Below are 20,074 nucleotides of genomic sequence, written 5' to 3' on the forward strand. Positions count from 1 at the left end.
CTTGGTTGCAGAATGTTCTTTGAGCTCCAGCTTCGACGTAACATGGTGACGTCATAAGGTCCCCTGGTACCGCCGGACCGACCTCAGCTGTGTCCGACCAAACTGAGTCATTAGGGCTTTTATTCTGAAATTTTCTCTCAGAGGAAGTGACATCATGGGTAGCGTTGTTGTGTTCCGGGCAGTGTACAGATGCTAGTACTTGAGGAACTTTCTGCAGGTTTTAGGTTCGGTTCGGTCGGAGATAACTTCAAAGATCCGGAGAAGCAGCTCGTAGAATTACGGAGTGGGACGGCAGCGGAACCGGAAGAAGCTGCATGGCTGCGGCGGTTTCTGCGGTAAGAACAGGAACTGGAGGAAAGATAAGCTAATGCTAACAGGCCTGGAGCTACGAGAGCTGTTAAACACCTGGTCAGTGAACTGTTCACAGATAAATAAGTCAGTCAGTCAGTCAGCAGCTCAGTGAACTGTTCACAGATAAATAAGTCAGTCAGTAGCTCAGTGAACTGTTCACAGATAAATAAGTCAGTCAGCAGCTCAATGAACTGTTCACAGATAAATAAGTCAGTCAGCAGCTCAGTGAACTGTTCATAGACAACCAGGTCCAAGCCTCTTCTGATCGATGATGTCATCACCAGTCGGTGTGTTTTGATTGGTTCACAGGGAGGGCCGCCTCTCATCATGGAGAACGGACAGACCGCCGCCCCCACCCCTAAGCTGGGCCTGCCTCCGCTCACCCCCAACCAGCAGGAGGCGCTGCAGAAGGTCAATCTGTTACAACGGGTCAGAACCAGAACCTGTGGTTCTGGTCGCTAAACTCTCTGGGTTCTCCCTGCAGGCTAAAAAGTATGCTATGGAGCAGAGCATCAAGAGTGTGCTGGTGAAGCAGACGTTGGTGCAGCAGCAGCAGCTCACCAGCCTGCAGGTAACTCCCAGAGGCCACGCCCACATCGAGACCTCGCCCACATTGAGGCCACGCCCCTTTACCTCCTCTGTGATAGTCTGTTCTCCTCCCTCAGATGGCTCCTCTGACGATGGGTTTCGGGGACGCTCTGTCGCCGCTGCAGTCGGTGAGTATGATTGTGTTCTGTTCAGGTTCTGTTAGTCTATTGCCAGGATGTAATTTTTCAGCAGTTCATCGGCTTTCTTCTTCCATCAGCTCTTGATGTTTCATTTTCTCTAAAAATCCGGTCTTTACTGCGTAGTCGTTCATGCTAATAATAAATACTGCGACCCAGTCAAAGTTCTGTGTGAACGGTTTCCGACCGCAAACGACAGAAGAAGTAGCCGTGACAAGCATCACTCTGTTTGCGACTATAAAGATGGCTGCCGTCTCTGGATGGGTTTTAAAGTTGCTGAGAGCGACACGGTCAGCTGACGAAGGAAGCTGATAGCACACTACAGCAGCGGCTTTCAGCGGAGCACTGGCTGTAGCCTCTGACCCGGTTCTGACCCGGTTCTATTTGGAGTCAGTGGTGGGGTGGGATGGGATGCGTTCACTGAGTCAGACTGCTTCCATCACTTCATTATTATCATTTCAGATGTTTAGATTTACCGTCTGGATTCTTCTGCTAGCTTTGGCTCCACAGCCAGATTTTTGGGTGAAACATGGGAAACGTTCAGGCTGCGTGAGAAGTGGGATCCTTGTGGCGGACAGACCGCCAAGGCTGCGTTCACCCAGGTGGAAGCTGACCTGCTCCCTCTGCTCCTCCTGTCCACCAGGTGGCAGCGCAACGCCAGCGTGCTCTGGCCATCATGTGCCGGGTCTACGTGGGCTCCATCTACTACGAGCTGGGCGAGGACACCATCAGGCAGGCCTTCATTCCCTTTGGTCCAATCAAAAGCATCGACATGTCCTGGGACTCGGTCACCATGAAGCATAAGGTCCAAGAGGCAGCCGTAGAACCTTGGGGTTCCCCCTTTGCTTCCCTCTCTGGTTCCCTCTCTAGTTCCCTCTCTGTTTCTCTCTCTGGTTCCCTCTCTAGTTCCCTCTCTGTTTCTCTCTCTGGTTCCCTCTCTGTTTCTCTCTCTGGTTCCCTCTCTGTTTCTCTCTCTGGTTCCCTCTCTAGTTCCCTCTCTGTTTCCCTCTCTGGTTCCCTCTCTAGTTCCCTCTCTGTTTCTCTCTCTGGTTCCCTCTCTGTTTCTCTCTCTGGTTCCCTCTCTGTTTCTCTCTCTAGTTCCCTCTCTGTTTCTCTCTCTGGTTCCCTCTCTGGTTCCCTCTCTAGTTCCCTCTCTGTTTCTCTCTCTGGTTCCCTCTCTAGTTCCCTCTCTGTTTCTCTCTCTGGTTCCCTCTCTGTTTCTCTCTCTGGTTCCCTCTCTGTTTCTCTCTCTGGTTCCCTCTCTAGTTCCCTCTCTGTTTCCCTCTCTGGTTCCCTCTCTAGTTCCCTCTCTGTTTCTCTCTCTGGTTCCCTCTCTGTTTCTCTCTCTGGTTCCCTCTCTGTTTCTCTCTCTAGTTCCCTCTCTGTTTCTCTCTCTGGTTCCCTCTCTGTTTCTCTCTCTGGTTCCCTCTCTGTTTCTCTCTCTGGTTCCCTCTCTGTTTCTCTCTCTGGTTCCCTCTCTGTTTCTCTCTCTAGTTCCCTCTCTGTTTCTCTCTCTGGTTCTCTCTCTGTTTCTCTCTCTGGTTCCCTCTCTGTTTCTCTCTCTAGTTCCCTCTCTGTTTCTCTCTCTAGTTCTCTCTCTGGTTCCCTCTCTAGTTCCCTCTCTGTTTCTCTCTCTGGTTCCCTCTCTGTTTCTCTCTCTAGTTCCCTCTCTGTTTCTCTCTCTAGTTCTCTCTCTGGTTCCCTCTCTGTTTCTCTCTCTAGTTCCCTCTCTGTTTCTCTCTCTGGTTCCCTCTCTGTTTCTCTCTCTGGTTCCCTCTCTGTTTCTCTCTCTGGTTCCCTCTCTGTTTCTCTCTCTGGTTCTCTCTCTGTTTCTCTCTCTAGTTCCCTCTCTGTTTCTCTCTCTAGTTCCCTCTCTGTTTCTCTCTCTGGTTCCCTCTCTGTTTCTCTCTCTGGTTCCCTCTCTGTTTCTCTCTCTGGTTCTCTCTCTGTTTCTCTCTCTGGTTCCCTCTCTGTTTCTCTCTCTGGTTCCCTCTCTAGTTCCCTGATCAGTTCTGTCTCTGCAGGGCTTTGCCTTCGTGGAGTATGAGGTTCCTGAAGCGGCCCAGCTGGCTCTGGAACAGATGAACTCAGTGGTTCTGGGCGGGAGGAACATCAAGGTGAGCCGGTTTCTCTATTTAGGGTTATTCTTGTTGTCTGAGTTTGTGGGTCTTTATTTACTGTTTCAAATTGTAGGCCTGTCACGAAAACAGATTTTGCTGGGCGATAAATTATCTCAAAAATTCTTGCGATAAACGATAATATTGTTTGAAGACCTTTTTACATCAATTTAATGGAAATTATGTAACAATACATACGATTTCCTGCCAAAGATAGATAGATACACTTTACTTTCAAAAGACACTTAACACTGAGACTGGTACACAAAATAAATAAAACAACCAAAACCACAAATAAAATAGATTCTTAGTCTCCATTAACAATAAATGTACTTAAATAAAAACTAAACAACATGAAGCCAAAGTGGAAATAAACACTGCATTCAACCAAAAGAGTGCAGATTATGAAGTCTGTATAGTATATTGGGCTTCAGTAACAATGAGATTTAAATAGAGAAGAATCCGACTGAATGATGCAATAGTTCAAACTACAGGATTTTCTACCCAGAACGACAATCTGAGAACGTTCTTCGTTCTGAGATTGTCCCTTGTGTGTTACGGTAGATCGTTGTGTGTTACGGTAGATTGTTGTGTGTTACGGTAGATTGTTGTGTGTTACGGTAGATCGTTGTGTGTTATGGTAGATCGTTGTGTGTTAGGGTAGATCGTTGTGTGTTACGGTAGATCGTTGTGTGTTAGGGTAGATTGTTGTGTGTTACGGTAGATCGTTGTGTGTTACGGTAGATTGTTGTGTGTTAGGGTAGATCGTTGTGTGTTACGGTAGATTGTTGTGTGTTACGGTAGATCGTTGTGTGTTACGGTAGATCGTTGTGTGTTACGGTAGATCGTTGTGTGTTACGGTAGATTGTTGTGTGTTAGGGTAGATCGTTGTGTGTTACGGTAGATTGTTGTGTGTTAGGGTAGATTGTTGTGTGTTACGGTAGATCGTTGTGTGTTACGGTAGATCGTTGTGTGTTACGGTAGATTGTTGTGTGTTAGGGTAGATCGTTGTGTGTTACTGTAGATCGTTGTGTGTTACGGTAGATCGTTGTGTGTTACGGTAGATCGTTGTGTGTTATGGTAGATCGTTGTGTGTTACGGTAGATCGTTGTGTGTTACGGTAGATCGTTGTGTGTTACGGTAGATCGTTGTGTGTTACGGTAGATTGTTGTGTGTTAGGGTAGATCGTTGTGTGTTAGGGTAGATCGTTGTGTGTTACTGTAGATCGTTGTGTGTTACGGTAGATCGTTGTGTGTTACGGTAGATTGTTGTGTGTTAGGGTAGATCGTTGTGTGTTACGGTAGATCGTTGTGTGTTACGGTAGATCGTTGTGTGTTACGGTAGATCGTTGTGTGTTATGGTAGATCGTTGCTCCGATCTAAATCAAGGATTTATCCAGACTGGGAGAGTGACGCAGCCTGAATGTGACCGGTAGCCAATCAGAAAGCGCGGATTCTCCTCCTGCTTTCTGAGGGGAAACACGGAGGGAATCCCGAACAGCTGACACGATGCAACCCGAAGTCCAGCAGACATCGGAAACAACATGAATGTTTATTCAACAGTTTGTGCAAAGAAAATATAAATAACTAGGGGAGGAGTTGGAGGGAAATCTCTACCAGAAAACCCGGAAACTTTTCAGCTGTTCTTCGTTAAGGTGACATAAATAGTTTATAATGATTTTCATTCAGTCAGACTGAGACTAGCCACATGCATTGCAGGTAGATTGTAGTCAGGAATTGATTAATGCCTGGTTCCAATATTAGTGAACTGGGTTTATTATTTTGACACCACACGATTCGATTGAACCGTTATAGCGAGGATTTCTGTCGGCTAATGTGTCTCTCAGGTTTTGACAATGATGACACGATATAGCCGATAAATAAAATGAGGTCGATAGTTTTAACTTATCGTCCGATTAATTGATTTATGGTTTATCGCAACAGGCCTAGCCATCAGTGAATTTTTGACCATGGAAAGGGCCAGAGCAGGAACCACCCGGTTAACCGGTGAACTGGTGACATTACGATGCATTAGAAAAGAGAAAACCAGCCTTCCCAGTAATCACCAGGAAAACCAGTTCAGCTGCACACGTACCAAAACACCAAGAACACAAAGCCCAATCATTAGGGAAGCTGAGTTCAGTTCAACGTTCCCAGTGGAGTGCCATCTGAACGCTGAGAGGCCACGCCCCTCCCTCACCGGCAGCAGGGAGGGGCTGCTGATCATGTGACGTCGCCACATCTTTATCCCTGCGCGCTGTCTTGCAGGTCGGCCGGCCCAGCAACATTGGCCAGGCTCAGCCAATCATCGACCAGCTGGCGGAGGAGGCGCGGGCCTTCAACAGGATCTACGTGGCGTCCGTCCACCCCGACCTCTCCGACGAGGACATCAAGAGCGTCTTCGAGGCCTTCGGCAGGATCAAGTCCTGCATGCTGGCCCGCGAGCCCACCACCGGGCGCCACAAAGGCTACGGCTTCATCGGTGAGGCCGGCCGGGTGTCAGGTCCGCTCTGGTCCTCTGGGACGTGATGCGGCGAGCTCTGTGAAATCAGCTTGTCCTCTGTGTGTCCAGAGTACGATAAGCCTCAGTCGGCCCAGGACGCCGTGGCCTCCATGAACCTGTTCGACCTGGGGGGGCAGTACCTTAGGGTGGGGAAGGCCGTGACTCCGCCCATGCCTCTTCTCACCCCCACCACTGCTGGAGGACTTCCTGCGGCGGCCGCTGTGGCTGCTGCTGCTGCCAGCGCCAAGATTACAGCTCAGGTACATCATGGAGGGACAAGGTCAGGGACAAGGTCAGGGACAGGGTCAGGGACAAGGTCAGGGACAGGGTCAGGGTCAGGCTAGCGGGTTCGGGCACAGCCAAGCCTTATGGGGGAAATTCACCGTGAATATTTTGATGCTGATGAATATGACGATCTAAAACAATTTATTCTCGTCAATCTGATTCTGTCCAGGGAAATCTGAAGAACATTTTACAACATTCAAAGGAATGTTTGAAATGTTCAAGCATGACAGGAGAACTGACATCTCATGTCAAACCATTGAGGTATAAATGCTCAAAATGTCTGTGTAGCTTATTATGAATGTTCCGTTTTTAAAGAATATCCAACTAAAAAAAAAATTAAGACAAAACGATAGCGGTTGTTTATATCCCAGCATTTTCTGCTGCTTCGCCGTTCAGGCCTCCTCCAGGGGGCGCCACTACTAGTTAGGTTTGTTGCTGCCGATTCCGACACCGACCCCCATGAGGCCAATCTGCCGATCACCTGGACTGGCTGTCAATGTTTGGCATTAGGAATAAATGGCAATATGTGGTCTTCCAAAATGGAAAAATTATCTGGCAATAGATTCACCTAATTTAGACATAAAACATACAAAACACTACAGCATCTACTCAGTCCAAAGGACAACTGAAAAACCTGCAATCAGTAAGATGATATGAAACAGGAAGGCTCTTATACATAAGTCAAATAAATCTCATAACACTGCCTATATCAAATAATGTTGAGTACAAGAAGAAACATTCATTCAATGTTCAACAGGTTGCATCAATAAACAATCCTGAGTTACTAAATCCAAACTTCCTGAGAACATGGCTGTTTTGTTCTGATTGGTTGGTTCTGACTGAGCTGAATGCAGGAGGAGGCAGAAGAGATTGATTATTGATTATCCGTCTTACGTTCGGACATAGCAAAAGTTTCATTACAAATACAAAATATTTCCTGTTTCAGTTGCATGCTGCAGCTTTAAGCAGCTGTTTGGTGTGAGAGTTCACCGCCGGTGGTCGATGAAATATTACTACCGGTAGCGGCGGTCCAGTCGGACCAGAACCAGCGTCTTTCACCGCCAGCTTGTTGATTTAAATGAGTTTTTGGGTCATTTCTTTAGCTTTCTGACAGTGATGCTGCTCTACCTGTTGGCTTTTTTTCTGTGTTGAGCCTCGATGGAGACAAACTCTGTCAACTGCTTGTTTACCCTAACCCCAACCCTGACCCCCAACCCTGACCCTGACCCCGACCCTAACCCTGACCCTGACCCCGACCCCGACCCTGACCCCGACCCCAACCCTGACCCCCAACCCTGACCCTGACCCCGACCCTAACACGCAGGCCAAGAAATGAGACAGGCAATCGGCAATAGAGACATTGATCAGTGATTCTGATCAATGTATGATCGGCCAATTTTGATTGATCAGCACACCTCTAATTAATACTAAATAATATACATATATTTAGATGCACATGGATTATTTTTCATGTCTTCTAGATGAGGAGTTCTAGATCCAGAGAGGGCCAGATCTAGAAAACAATCTAGATCTGGCAGAAGGTGTTGGGGGACATTGTGCTGCATTCAATGTTCTTGGAGAAAAGAGATTCATGCGCTTAATGTCCAATTTCCCATAACTATTTATTGAATTCATAGTCGCCAGCCCCCAGGAGATCCGCCCCAGATTCAGAGATTCAGCTGTGAATCCGTCTCTCCTCATTTCCATCTGGCCTTCAGGAAACCTTCAAAACAAAAGTGGGAGATTTGGGAGCCATCTTACTTTTGACAGAATGAAGGAATTCCATATTAATAACAGTCATTGCCATTTGTGTAAACTGGTGAATGTTAAACCATGCAATATATTTACTTCATGTTTTATTTCTAAGGTAGGCTCTGTGATAATCTAAGTCCATGTTAAAAATGTTCAAACTTTCCACTAAATCTGGGTGAGCCTTCCTAGCAGGGCTGAACCCGCATTATAGCTATGAAGCTAGAGCTACAGGAATAGCTATAATGTGGCCGGGTGGGGTAGCCAGGTGGGCGTGGCTGGGTGGGCGTGGCCGGGTGGGCGTGGCTGGGTGGGGTAGCCAGGTGGGCGTGGCTGGGTGGGTTAGCCAGGTGGGCGTGGCTGGGTGGGCGTGGCCGGGTGGCGTTCCTACTGCCTCAGTCTCTCTCTGGTTCGTCAGGATCCGGTCGGAGCTTCGCTGCTCGGACCTTTGGCCGGCCCGACGCTCCTCTCCCAGCAGCTGGGACTCCCGCAGGCTGTCATGGCCGCCCAGGCGCCAGGAGTGATCACAGGTGAGCGGGCGCCGCCGGTGCTCCCGGTCCTCCCTTCTTCCTCTATCGCTGACCGCCGGCTGCCCTTCCAGGTGTGACCCCGGCGCGCGTCGGCCTGCCCCAGGTGGGACTGGTGAACCCGGTTTTGGCTACGCCTCCGTCGGGCTCGGAGCCCCGGAGGAAGGCGGAGTCTCAGCTGGAGGTGCAGCAGGAGGCGGCGTCGGAGCCGCTCAGCGAGCAAGAGCACATGAGCATCAGCGGCAGCAGCGCTCGCCACATGGTGATGAGGAAGCTGCTCCGCAAGCAGGAGGTGAGCCCGACCCGATGTGAACCGGGCCTCGGCCCCGACCTCTGACCTCTGCCCTCTGCCCCCAGTCCACCGTCATGGTGCTGAGGAACATGGTGGGCCCCGAGGACATCGACGACGACCTGGAGGGCGAAGTGACGGAGGAGTGCGGGAAGTTCGGCCAGGTGCGGCGTCATCATCTACCAGGAGCGGCAGGGCGAGGAGGACGACGCCGACGTCATCGTCAAGATCTTCGTGGAGTTCTCGGAGGCGGCGCACCGGAACCGTGCCATCCAGGCGCTCAACAACCGCTGGTTCGGGGGCCGCAAGGTGGCCGCTGAGGTCTACGACCAGGACCGCTTCGACGCCAGCGACCTGTCGGCGTAAGACCCGCCCGTATCCATGGAAACCCTTCTTCTCCTGCAGGTTGCGTCACGCCGAGCCGAGCCGGGCTTCCTGTCAGAACCGAACGTTCTGCCGGTCCGGATCTGGACCGAAACTGACTCCATCCGGATCGGGGAAGAGCGAGTGGTTCTGGTTCGGACGGGACTGCTGTGACTGGGTTTGGACCGGAACCGACTTCGGTTCTCCTGGACAGACGATCCTGAACGTTCCCGACACAAATTCTCAGAACTGAACAGAACTGGGCCGGGTCCAAATGAATAAATGTTTTCCAGCTGTTTAAAGGTTGTGAAGCTGCTCTCTGATTGGCTGAGCGGACCGGATCCACCGGACCCGGTCCGCTCAGACCCGGTCCACCGGCCCGGGTCGACCCGGTCCAAACACTCCCGACGGGAAACCTGCCTCGTCATGACAACCCGGGGTCTGTCCGGATCCACCGACGTCTCAAATCGGTTCTGGACCGGCTGGTTCTGGTTCTCCTCTTGGAATAAAATTAATAAATAAAATCACTCCAGAACCAGACCTGGAACCCGTCCGGATCATGTTCTGCAGGACCGGGTGAACGTTGGGGCTTCCACAAAGTTCTGATCCGGGTGCTCGCCTTTACCGGTTCTGGAAAGGTTCTGTTCACCATCAGCAGATGGTGCTGAACTGAGCTCAGCCTCAGGAAAAGGTCCAAACCCAGATGGGGTTCTGATCCGATTCTTCCAGAACAGGTTCTGCTGCTGGTCCATGAAGTTCCACATGGCCTCAGTGTTTCTCGACCAGTCAGAAACAATCGGGCCTTGCGAGACCTGCTGACCCGGCATTACCAGAACCAGGTGAGGACCAGAACCTGACTGAGAACAGGAACGTTAGAAGTCTTGGGTCAGAACCGAGCCCATCTGGATCTGATCTCTGTTAATATCTGGATTGCTTTGGAGAAGCTCGACCCAGAAGAACCAGATCATTTGGTTCTGCTCAGCCTTCCTGCGGTTTTGTCCAGACCGGAACCAGTCCTGGTTAAAACCCGTCCAGACGAGAACCGAACCAGACTGGAACGGTCCTGATCGGAACCCGTCCGGACTAGAACCCGTCCGGATCAGCAGGAAGGCGAGGCTGCAGTGTCGCCTTCAGGTCAGCAGGTGTCGCTCTCGGCTGGGAGAAGTTTTCACGGTTCGGATCTTCAGAAAGCCGAACACCAGAACCGGACCCAACACCAGAATATAAATATTTGTTCTGAGCTGCAAATTCGGAACTAAAGTCCAGATAAACCGAACCTCCAGAACCGAGCAGAACATTTCAGCGGTAGAAACGGGCCAGACTGGCTCCGAGCTTTTATTTTGACGTCTTGCCCCGCTACGCCGGAAGTGTGCGTACGGCGGCTCGCAGGACTCGGTCCGCCTCCAGGTCATCATGGGAGACTCCGTGTGCGAAGAACTCGAGGACCTGGTTCACTTCTCCGTCCCAGACCTGCCCGCGAGAGGCTATGTCGTGATGGAGGAGATCCGACGTCAAGGCAAGCTGTGTGACGTCACTCTGAAGGTAAGAAGCGAGGCGCGCGAGGCTAGCGGTTAGCTCACGAGCTACTGGAATGCTAACTGGATGCTAACTAGCTAACAAGACAGACCATTGACAAACAGCTGATAGGGCTGGTATCGATTTTAGGTGACAGGTCACGTGATTACACCTGTCAGTACACAGGAAGTGGATTACCTGACCTGTTGCATAGCAACTAATGAGCTTTCATCGATCAGATCACAGCTGTTAATGGAGCTGGAGGTGCGATGGTTCTGGTTCTGACCCGGCTCGTGTCTGCAGGTCGGAACATAAGTTCAGCGCTCACCGGATCGTCCTGGCCGCCTCCATCCCGTATTTCCACGCCATGTTCACCCACGACATGGTGGAGCGCAAGCAGGACGAGATCCTGATGCAGGGCATGGACCCAGGTACGAACCAGGAGGACCAGGTTCGCATTCGGTCCGTTCCCAGTCTATCCGCCAAATTTCTATATTTTCTCTTGTGTTGTATTTATATATTTTTTATTTATATTTTACCTATATTCTTATTCCTTGCTTATTTTGCTTAATTTAGGGTTTTGGCTACTCACATTTAGTGTCTTTAATTTGTATTTGTTGTATTCTTTAGTATTTTGCGCACTGTGTGCCACTTTTCTGCCTGTAAGCTGCTGGTAACTTCAATTTCCTGAGGGAGTCTTCCCAAGGGATCAATAAAGTACGAGTCTGAGTCTGACCAGTAGCTGTCTGTGCGCAGCGCCCTGGAGGCTCTCATTAACTTCGCCTACAGGCGGCCGCGTCGCCATCGACCAGCAGAACGTCCAGGCGCTGCTGATTGGCTCCAGCTTCCTGCAGCTGCAGAACGTGAAGGACGCCTGCTGCTCCTTCCTGCAGGAGAGGTGAGCTCCTCCGCACGCGCTCCGTACGACGGCGCCACGTCAGCCGCCACGTCAGCTGACGTCTGCGTGGCGACCGGTCCCTTCTTGTTCCAGGCTGCACCCCAAGAACTGCCTGGGCGTGCGTCAGTTCGCGGAGGCCATGATGTGCACGGCGCTGTACGACGCGGCCAACGGCTTCCTGCAGCGCCACTTTGTGGAGGCGGCGCTGTCCGAGGAGTTCCTGGCGCTGCGGGCCGAGGAGGTTCTGGAGCTGATGGGCTGCGACGAGCTCAACGTCAAGGCCGAGGAGCAGGTGAGGCGGCGCCGCTCGCTCCCTTGCTCACCGCCGCCGTGGCTCGCTCACCGTCCCGCCTTACCTGTGCAGGTGTTCGAGGGCGGCGCTGGCTTGGGTCCACCACAACCGGGACCAGAGGAAGACTCTGCTGCCAGAGCTGCTGGCCAAGATCCGACTTCCTCTCTGCCAGCCGCGCTTCCTGTCCGACCGCGTCCAGCAGGACGAGCTGATTCGCTGCTGCCACAGGTGCAGGTGAGGCGCAGCGTACCTGAGGCACCAAGACGGTGCAGGAGATCTGGACTCGCAACAGTCAGGTTCTGATCGGGTGCTGTTATCACTTTATTGATTGTCTATTGATCAGTGTTGATCTCCCATCAGGGACCTGGTGGATGAGGCCAAAGACTTCCACCTGGTCCTGGAGCGCCGCCCTCACCTGCCCTCCTTTAAGACGCGGCCGCGGTGCTGCACCTCCGTCTCGGGGCTCATCTACGCCGTGGGCGGCCTCAACAGCTCAGGTAGCTCCGCCTCTCTCACCTGAGCTGGCGCTGCAGAGTCCAGGTGGAGCTGAGTGTCCTCTCCCTGGTCAGGTGACTCCTTGAACCTGGTGGAGGTGTTTGACCCGGTGGGGAACTTCTGGGAGCGCTGCCAGCCAATGAGGACGGCCCGCAGTCGAGTGGGCGTGGCTGTCGTCAACGGCCTGCTGTACGCCATCGGCGGATACGACGGCCAATCGCGGCTCAGCACGGTGGAGGTGTACAACCCGGAGACGGACGGCTGGACTCAGGTGTCCAGCATGAACAGCCAGCGCAGGTCAGTGGCGCCCTATTGATCGGAACGACCGATCAGTAACCCGATCGATAACCCGACGCCGCCTTCCTCAGCGCCATGGGAACCGTGGTCATCGACGGCCATATCTACGTCTGCGGCGGATACGACGGGAAGTCCTCTCTGAACTCTGTGGAGTGTTACTCTCCAGAAACCGACAGGTGAGTTCTTCTTGGTGGGCGGTCTGTGAGGAAGATGATGAAGATGATGGTCTCTCTCTCTTACCTGAGTTCAGGTGAGTCTTGCTGACCTGATCTCCCACCTATCTGCTGCTCAGACAGCAGGGGGCGTCCGTACCGCCCAGCGTAGCGACTTCCTGTCATGTGACTCACCGTGTTTCCTCCTCAGGTGGAGCGTGGTGACGGAGATGAGCGAGTCGCAGCGCCACCGGCGTCACCGTGTTCGACGGGCGGATCTTCGTGTCGGGCGGCCATGACGGCCTGCAAATCTTCAACACGGTCAGTGCCGCTCCGCCGCCGTTCGCCGTCTGCTGGGCTCACCTCACCTGTGTGACTCCTCCCCCTGCAGGTGGAGTACTACAACCACCACACGGACCGCTGGCACCCGGCGCCGGCCATGCTCAACAAGCGCTGCCGTCACGGCGCCGCCGCGCTCGGCAGCCACATGTACGTCGCCGGAGGCTATGACGGCTCCGGCTTCCTGAGCGGCGTGGAGGTGCTGTCCGGCGTGTCGGGCCAGTGGAGCCTCCTGGTGGCCATGAACACGCGGCGCAGCCGGGTGTCGCTGGTGTCGACGGCGGGCCGGCTGTACGCCGTGGGCGGCTACGACGGCCAGTCCAACCTGAGCTCGGTGGAGATGCTGAACCCCGACACCAACCGCTGGATGTTCATGGCGCCCATGGCGTGTCACGAGGGCGGCGTCGGCGTCGGCTGCGTCCTGCTGCAACCCGCCTAAGAGGGGGCGGGGCCTCCGGCGCTGACCAGAGCTTCTCAGTAGGACGGAGAGGCTCGCCTCCTTCGGCATTCTGGGAAAAACTCTAGAGCCTGCAGCAGCTGCTACGATTAATTACCGGCTTCTGATTGGTCAGAGGGAATCCCATAGAGCTGCTAGCTGTAGCAACAGCACCTGGAGGGGCGGGGCTTCATGACCTGCAGGGTGGAGTCACTGAGCCCACAGACGGAGGAGGCGGAGCTTCAGGCACATCAGATGGTGGAGGTGACATCATCAGCACCTGGTCAGGTGCTTCCAGGACGTTTCCAGGTGACAGACGCTGGTTTAGCAGCGCGTGCACAGCTCAGTGCGCGGCCGTGTTGTTCCGATAATTTAATATAAATAATTTATTCAGGATAAACGTGTTCAGTCCACTTTGTCTGTGACATCATACCAACATCACACGACCAGCTTTAATACAGTAAGATAAACTTTGATGCATCGACGCCTAGAAAATGAAAACGACTTTAGTGAAACTTTATTGAACTGAAACATTTCCAGACGTTTGTTTGTGAGCCTCCTGCTTTTCATTAAATACCATTTCAGATTTTCAGAACATTGAATTGCAGCGATGCTCAGATCTCCCTGCTGCTGGTGAATCATGACTGAAACATTCACTCTTGATCCATTTTTGTTTTTTCTTTATTTTGGTTATTAAACGGTTTTTAAGCTTTGATGTTATTATGGTCTCAAAATTTATCGTCCAGCTGAATTCGTCATGGTGACGCATCGATCAATCGATCGATTGATCGATTGATCTCAATATTAAAGCACTTTATTCCTTCTGAAGACGTCTGGATGATCAGTTACTGATTCCTGATCGATCAAATGTTATTGATTTCTGCTGATCCAGGTTATCCTCTCCGTTACCATGGTGATGTCTGATCAGTAATTGGGAAGGAGACCGGGTTCTGTTGAACTGGGTTTATCAGAACCAGAACAGCTGATTTCATGTTTTCGGACTCTCAGAAAGGCACCTGAACACATCAGATTCACCTTCAGTCACTTTTATTTTGAAAACGACAAACAGGAAATGGAGTCCAGAACATGAGGAGTCCAGTCTGGAGCAGAACCAGAAGTATAAGGTCCAAATCGGTCTTCGGACTCATCACACTCGCACTGCATTTCAGCCCAACCGTGTCGGATCAGTCCCACCTGGACCCGATCAGAACCGGGTCCGTGTTGGTCTCCAGCGGTTCTGCTCGTCCTACATGTTGTACGTGTTGTTCTGGTCAAACCGGGTGGTTCTGATGGCGGACAGAGGCTCCTTAACGACCCGGGAACCGGACTCTTCACTGGGCCTGGGGGCCGGCCGGTCCAGAAGGTTCTGCAGGGGGCGGAGCCTCAGGGGATGCTTCAGCACAACACCTGTACAGGTGAGATACTGTTAGTTACAGTTTCCTGTCCTGTGACTGAGGAAGGCGGAGCCTTTCTGAGCTGCAATGCCGTCAGAATGGGTTTCATTTGGTGGGCGGAGCCAACAGGTCAGCCATACAAATCCTGACCAATCAGATTGTTCAAACGAACTGAACTCCCACTATTACATCCTGTTGCTACATGTTGCTGCTATATGTTGCTGCTATATGTTGCTGCTACATGTTGCTGCTACATGTTGCTGCTACATGTTGCTGCTATATGTTGCTGCTACATGTTGCTGCTACATGTTGCTGCTATATGTTGCTGCTACATGTTGCTGCTATATGTTGCTGCTACATGTTGCTGCTATATGTTGCTGCTACATGTTGCTGCTACATGTTGCTGCTATATGTTGCTGCTACATGTTGCTGCTATATGTTGCTGCTACATGTTGCTGCTATATGTTGCTGCTACATGTTGCTGCTATATGTTGCTGCTACATGTTGCTGCTACATGTTGCTGCTACATGTTGCTGCTACATGTTGCTGCTATATGTTGCTGCTACATGTTGCTGCTACATGTTGCTGCTACATGTTGCTGCTACATGTTGCTGCTATATGTTGCTGCTACATGTTGCTGCTACATGTTGCTGCTATATGTTGCTGCTACATGTTGCTGCTACATGTTGCTGCTATATGTTGCTGCTACATGTTGCTGCTACATGTTGCTGCTACATGTTGCTGCTATATGTTGCTGCTACATGTTGCTGCTATATGTTGCTGCTACATGTTGCTGCTACATGTTGCTGCTATATGTTGCTGCTATATGTTGCTGCTACATGTTGCTGCTACATGTTGCTGCTACATGTTGCTGCTATATGTTGCTGCTACATGTTGCTCCTACAGCCAAAACTGGTTAAACTTGAGTATCAGGCTGGACTCCATGTTGGCCAGGAGTCCCGGTCCAGTGCGGACGCGACACGCAGCCGGTCATGTGACGTCACATGACGTCACATGACGTCATGTGACTTTTAGTGGGTGAAAAGAGGCTCATGCTTCACCAAAGGCAGCAGATTTAATGGCTGAACTCCATTTCTACGCTTCTTTTCAGACTCAAGATTTGATGAGTCAGGAGAATCAGCTATATTCATCAGAACTGTGACGATGATGATGATGATGATGATGATGGAGGAACTGGGTTCCTGTCTAAGAAAGACATTCAAATAATAGATTTTTTAATGATTTAGAAATAATTAAAATGATATTTTGAAAGGACTCACGGCGGCGTGTTGCTGGGCAGGAAGCGGGCCTCCTCTCCGTCCAGGACGCCGTGGTACAGGCTGATCTGTTGTTCCAGCCGCTGCCGGTTGCTTAGCAACATGTCGAAGTCGCGGCGCTGCTGCTCGATCTCGCTCCGCACGTCGCTAAGCTCCGCCTCCAGCCGCGCCGCCACGGAGCCCAGGTTCTGCAGCTCCACGTCGTGCCAGTGGCGGGCGTCGCTCAGCGAGTTCTCCAGGCCTCGTTTCTACAGGACCAGAGGTCAGAAGGTCAATAAGTCGGGTTCTGGGCGACCCTGGACGTGACGCCGCTGGTCTCACCAGCGCCCTGATGGACTCTGTCTCAGCCTGCAGACTCTGGATCCTGCAGCTCACGTCGCCGCACTCCGCCTTCAGGGCCTCCGCCCGCTGCTCCTCCGCACTCAGACGGCTGGCCGCGCACGGCGCCTCCTGCAGGACGGACAGGACGGGGTCAGGGGACGGAGGGGACGGCCGGTCCGGCCGGTCCTCTGACCCGGCCTCACCTTGGACTCCAGGTAGCCGTCGGTGTCGGCCCGGTTCCGCTCCGTCAGCTGCTCCCAGTGGGTCCGGATGTGGGCCAGGATCCGGTCCAGACCAGTTTCCACGGGAGCGTCGGGTTCGTCCACGTCCAGCCCGGCGGTCCGGCTGTACAGGGCGCGGACGTCCTGCGGGGACAGGGACAGTCCGGTCACCAGAGGCCCACTGCCGGTTGTGGTTCCGATCGGGATCCAGCAGAACCTGCTCATGGCGGCTCTCAAGGTGCCGCAGCTCCGCACTCATGCTCTCCATCTGTTCCTCCAGCTCCGCCTTCGTCACGGCCGCCTCCTCCATCACCCGGCGGAGAGAGCAGACCTCGTCCTCCACCGCCGCCCTGAGGGACGCCTCGCTGTCCAGCCTGCACACACACACACACACACACGCAGAGAAACACGCACACACACACACACACGCGCGCAGAGAAACACGCACACACTGCCATCATCATCATCATCATCATGGGTTGATCTGCAGCTATTAACACAGAAATCATAAAACCTTCATTGGATTTTAATCTAAATTTAACTAAATGCTGCAGCCAATTTAACAACTTAACTATAAAAGCCTAGAAGAAATTAAAAATCAAACCATTTCCTCTTTCTGCTGCCTGGATCTCCGACCCACAAGGTTCTTTCAGAAAGTCCGTGTTTCAATGATCCGGTTGATGAACCGGGTCACCAGCAGAAATCCAACCTGATATAAAACCAGTCTGGATGAATCTCAGCCGTTAGTTTAGTTTAGTTTAGTTTAGTTAGTTTAGTTTAGTTTAGTTTAGTTTAGTTCGTGTCTGAAAAATGTGTGAAACGGTTCAAAGTTCCTGAAACATGAGATCCTGAAATCAAAGTTGCTTTGATTAGCAGCAACTGCTGATCATGTTTGGTGACTTAATGAACGTTTGAATTGGTCCAATCAGAACCAGAGACTCACTGAGGTTCTTCCATGGCAACAAACTAAAATATCAACATTATTTCTGAGCAGAACACTGGAATCACAGCCAGTGTTCTGTTCTGGTTCTACTCAGGTTCTGTTCTGGTTCTACTCAGGTTCTGTTCTGGTTCTGTTCAGGTTCTGTTCTGGTTCTGTTCAGGTTCTGTTCTGGTTCTACTCAGGTTCTGTTCTGGTTCTGTTCAGGTTCTGTTCTGGTTCTGTTCAGGTTCTACTCAGGTTCTGTTCTGGTTCTGTTCAGGTTCTGTTCTGGTTCTGTTCAGCTTCTACTCAGGTTCTGTTCTGGTTCTGTTCTGGTTCTACTCAGGTTCTGTTCAGGTTCTACTCAGGTTCTGTTCTGGTTCTGTTCAGGTTCTGTTCTGGTTCTGTTCAGGTTCTACTCAGGTTCTGTTCTGGTTCTACTCAGGTTCTGTTCAGGTTCTGTTCTGGTTCTGTTCAGGTTCTACTCAGGTTCTGTTCAGGTTCTGTTCTGGTTCTGTTCAGGTTCTACTCAGGTTCTGTTCTGGTTCTGTTCAGGTTCTACTCAGGTTCTGTTCAGGTTCTACTCAGGTTCTGTTCGGGTTCTGACCTTTCTTTAAAGTCTTCTGCGTTGGCCTGAACGTTCTCCGTCTGCAGCATCAGCCGAGCGTTTTCCAGGATGGCTTCACTGACCTGCAGCATGTGGGACGTCACAGTTTAGGATCTTGACCCCGGCCTCACCCCTGACCCCGGCCTCAGCCCCCTACCTGCCGGTAGATATCCTCCCACTCCCTGCGCAGCGGCCCCCAGGCCCCGGCGCCGGCCGCCTTGCGGTCCAGGCTGAGGCGGATCTGCTGCTCCAGCTGCCGGTTCAGCTCCTCCAGCGCCCGGACTTTGTCCCGGTACTCCATCAGGCAGCTGTTCAGGCCCGTGGCGCCGCCGCCCGCGGCCCGGGGCAGCACCGGCGCGGCACAGCTCCTCATCCCTTGCAGGAACACGCTGCTAATGCCCAGAGCCCGGCGGGAAACGCGCGTCCCCAGGGCGCAGGCGGCTCCCGACCCCACCGGCACGCCGCGGGGCATCGTTGCACCCGCCGCGCTCGTCCTACAACCGGAGGCGGCGGCCGGGTGCTCGGAGGACGACTGTCCCAGGAAGGAGGAGTGGCGTCGGGGCAGAGGCATGGCGCTTGGCGGCTCCCGCGATCAAACCCCCCACGGCGGCTCGCCTCCGGGATTTATGGGGAGACGGAGTTCTGGAAACACGGCCCGCTTTGTCCTGGAGCTGTTTGTGCCGCGCAGCGTGGCGCCTTTTGTTCTGGTGGAAACACGGAGTCCCATTTCAGCTGCATCAGCAGCGGGGTCAGGGGTCACGGGGAATAGATCGGAGCTGCACGCGCTCAGCAGCTTCTGACCAAACCGAGAAGACGAGAAGAAACATTTGGGAAAAATATGGAAAACCTGATTTAGTTCTGTGACCTTTTTTAAAGCTGGTGAAACTGAATCTGTGCAGCGGCAGCAAAACTAAACCAAACTAAACTAAAACAAACTAAACCAAACTAAACTAAAACAAACCAAACTAAACTAAACTAAACTAAAACAAACTAAACTAAAACAAACTAAACTAAACCAAACTAAACTAAAACAAACAAACTGAAACAAACTAAACCAAACTAAACTGAAACAAACTAAACCAAACTAAACTAAACCAAACGAAACTAAACTAAAACAAACTAAACTAAACGAAACTAAACCAAAGTAAACTAAACTAAAACAAACTAAAAAAAACAAAAACTGAAACAAACTAAACTAAACTAAAACAAACTAAACCAAACTAAACTAAAACAAACCAAACTAAACTAAACTAAAACAAACCAAACTAAAACAAACAAAACTAAACCAAACTAAACTAAAACAAACAAAACCAAACTAAACTAAACCAAACTAAACTAAACTAAACCAAACTAAACCAAACTAAACCAAAGTAAACTAAACTAAAAAACTAAACTAAACTAAAACAAACTAAACTAAACCAAACTAAACTAAACCAAACTAAACTAAACTAAAACAAACTAAACTAAAACAAACTAAACTAAACTAAACTAAAACAAACTAAACTAAACTAAAACAAACTAAACTAAAACAAACTAAACTAAAACAAACTAAACTAAAACAAACTAAACTAAACTAAAACAAACTAAACTAAACTAAAACAAACTAAACCAAACTAAACTAAAACAAACCAAACTAAACGTAACTAAACTAAACTAAACCAAACGAAACTAAACTAAAACAAACTAAACTAAACCAAACTAAAAACAAACTAAACCAAACTAAACTAAACTAAAACAAACTACACTAAACTAAACTAAAACTAACTAAACTAAACTAAAACAAACTAAACTAAACCAAACGAAACTAAACTAAACAACCAAACTAAACTAAAACAAACTAAACTAAACCAAACGAAACTAAACTAAACCAAACTAAACTAAACGAAACTAAACCAAAGTAAACTAAACTAAAACAAACTAAACCAAACTAAACTAAACTAAAACAAACTAAACTAAAACAAACTAAACTAAACCAAACTAAAACAAACTAAACTAAACTA

The 20,074-nt window shown here is 50.7% G+C and overlaps 2 protein-coding genes and 1 pseudogene across 2 annotated transcripts; 2 read left to right on the forward strand and 1 right to left on the reverse strand.

Moving 5' to 3' along the window:
* The first annotated feature begins 77 nt into the window (after window positions 1–77).
* LOC129351796 (poly(U)-binding-splicing factor PUF60-like) lies at window positions 78–9,210 on the forward strand (annotated as a pseudogene).
* An 80-nt stretch (window positions 9,211–9,290) lies between these two features.
* Window positions 9,291–14,160, forward strand: LOC129351679 (kelch-like protein 18). The gene is given in 13 exon segments (XM_055020617.1): window positions 9,291–10,450; window positions 10,663–10,701; window positions 10,740–10,852; window positions 11,177–11,210; window positions 11,212–11,321; window positions 11,415–11,621; window positions 11,695–11,847; window positions 11,974–12,110; window positions 12,183–12,405; window positions 12,477–12,581; window positions 12,769–12,792; window positions 12,794–12,878; window positions 12,949–14,160. Coding segments are annotated over 13 exon segments (1,746 nt in total). The 5' UTR covers window positions 9,291–10,321; the 3' UTR covers window positions 13,336–14,160.
* A 202-nt stretch (window positions 14,161–14,362) lies between these two features.
* Window positions 14,363–18,750, reverse strand: LOC129351797 (phakinin-like). The gene is made up of 7 exons (XM_055020677.1): window positions 18,232–18,750; window positions 18,075–18,157; window positions 16,763–16,919; window positions 16,528–16,689; window positions 16,325–16,453; window positions 16,007–16,251; window positions 14,363–14,739 (listed from the first exon to the last, which is right to left on the reverse strand). Exons 1-7 carry the CDS (start codon window positions 18,643–18,645, stop codon window positions 14,664–14,666), a joined length of 1,266 nt encoding a protein of 421 aa, XP_054876652.1. The 5' UTR covers window positions 18,646–18,750; the 3' UTR covers window positions 14,363–14,663.
* Window positions 18,751–20,074: the final 1,324 nt, after the last annotated feature.

The sequence above is a fragment of the Poeciliopsis prolifica genome, unplaced genomic scaffold (genome assembly GCF_027474105.1).
Source record: "Poeciliopsis prolifica strain line A6 unplaced genomic scaffold, Auburn_PproV2 SCAFFOLD069, whole genome shotgun sequence".
NCBI lineage: Eukaryota > Metazoa > Chordata > Actinopteri > Cyprinodontiformes > Poeciliidae > Poeciliopsis > Poeciliopsis prolifica.

Excerpts from the sequence above, each read along its gene's own strand:
- LOC129351797 (XM_055020677.1), bottom strand. The coding sequence starts at position 18,645 with ATGCCTCTGCCCCGACGCCACTCCTCCTTCCTGGGACAGTCGTCCTCC. Across the intron at positions 16,690-16,762 it reads TTGAGAGCCGCCATGAGCAG|GACGTCCGCGCCCTGTACAG; the intron begins GTTCTGCTGGAT and ends CTGTCCCCGCAG. Across the intron at positions 14,740-16,006 it reads CTGCCCAGCAACACGCCGCC|GTGTTGTGCTGAAGCATCCC; the intron begins GTGAGTCCTTTC and ends TCACCTGTACAG.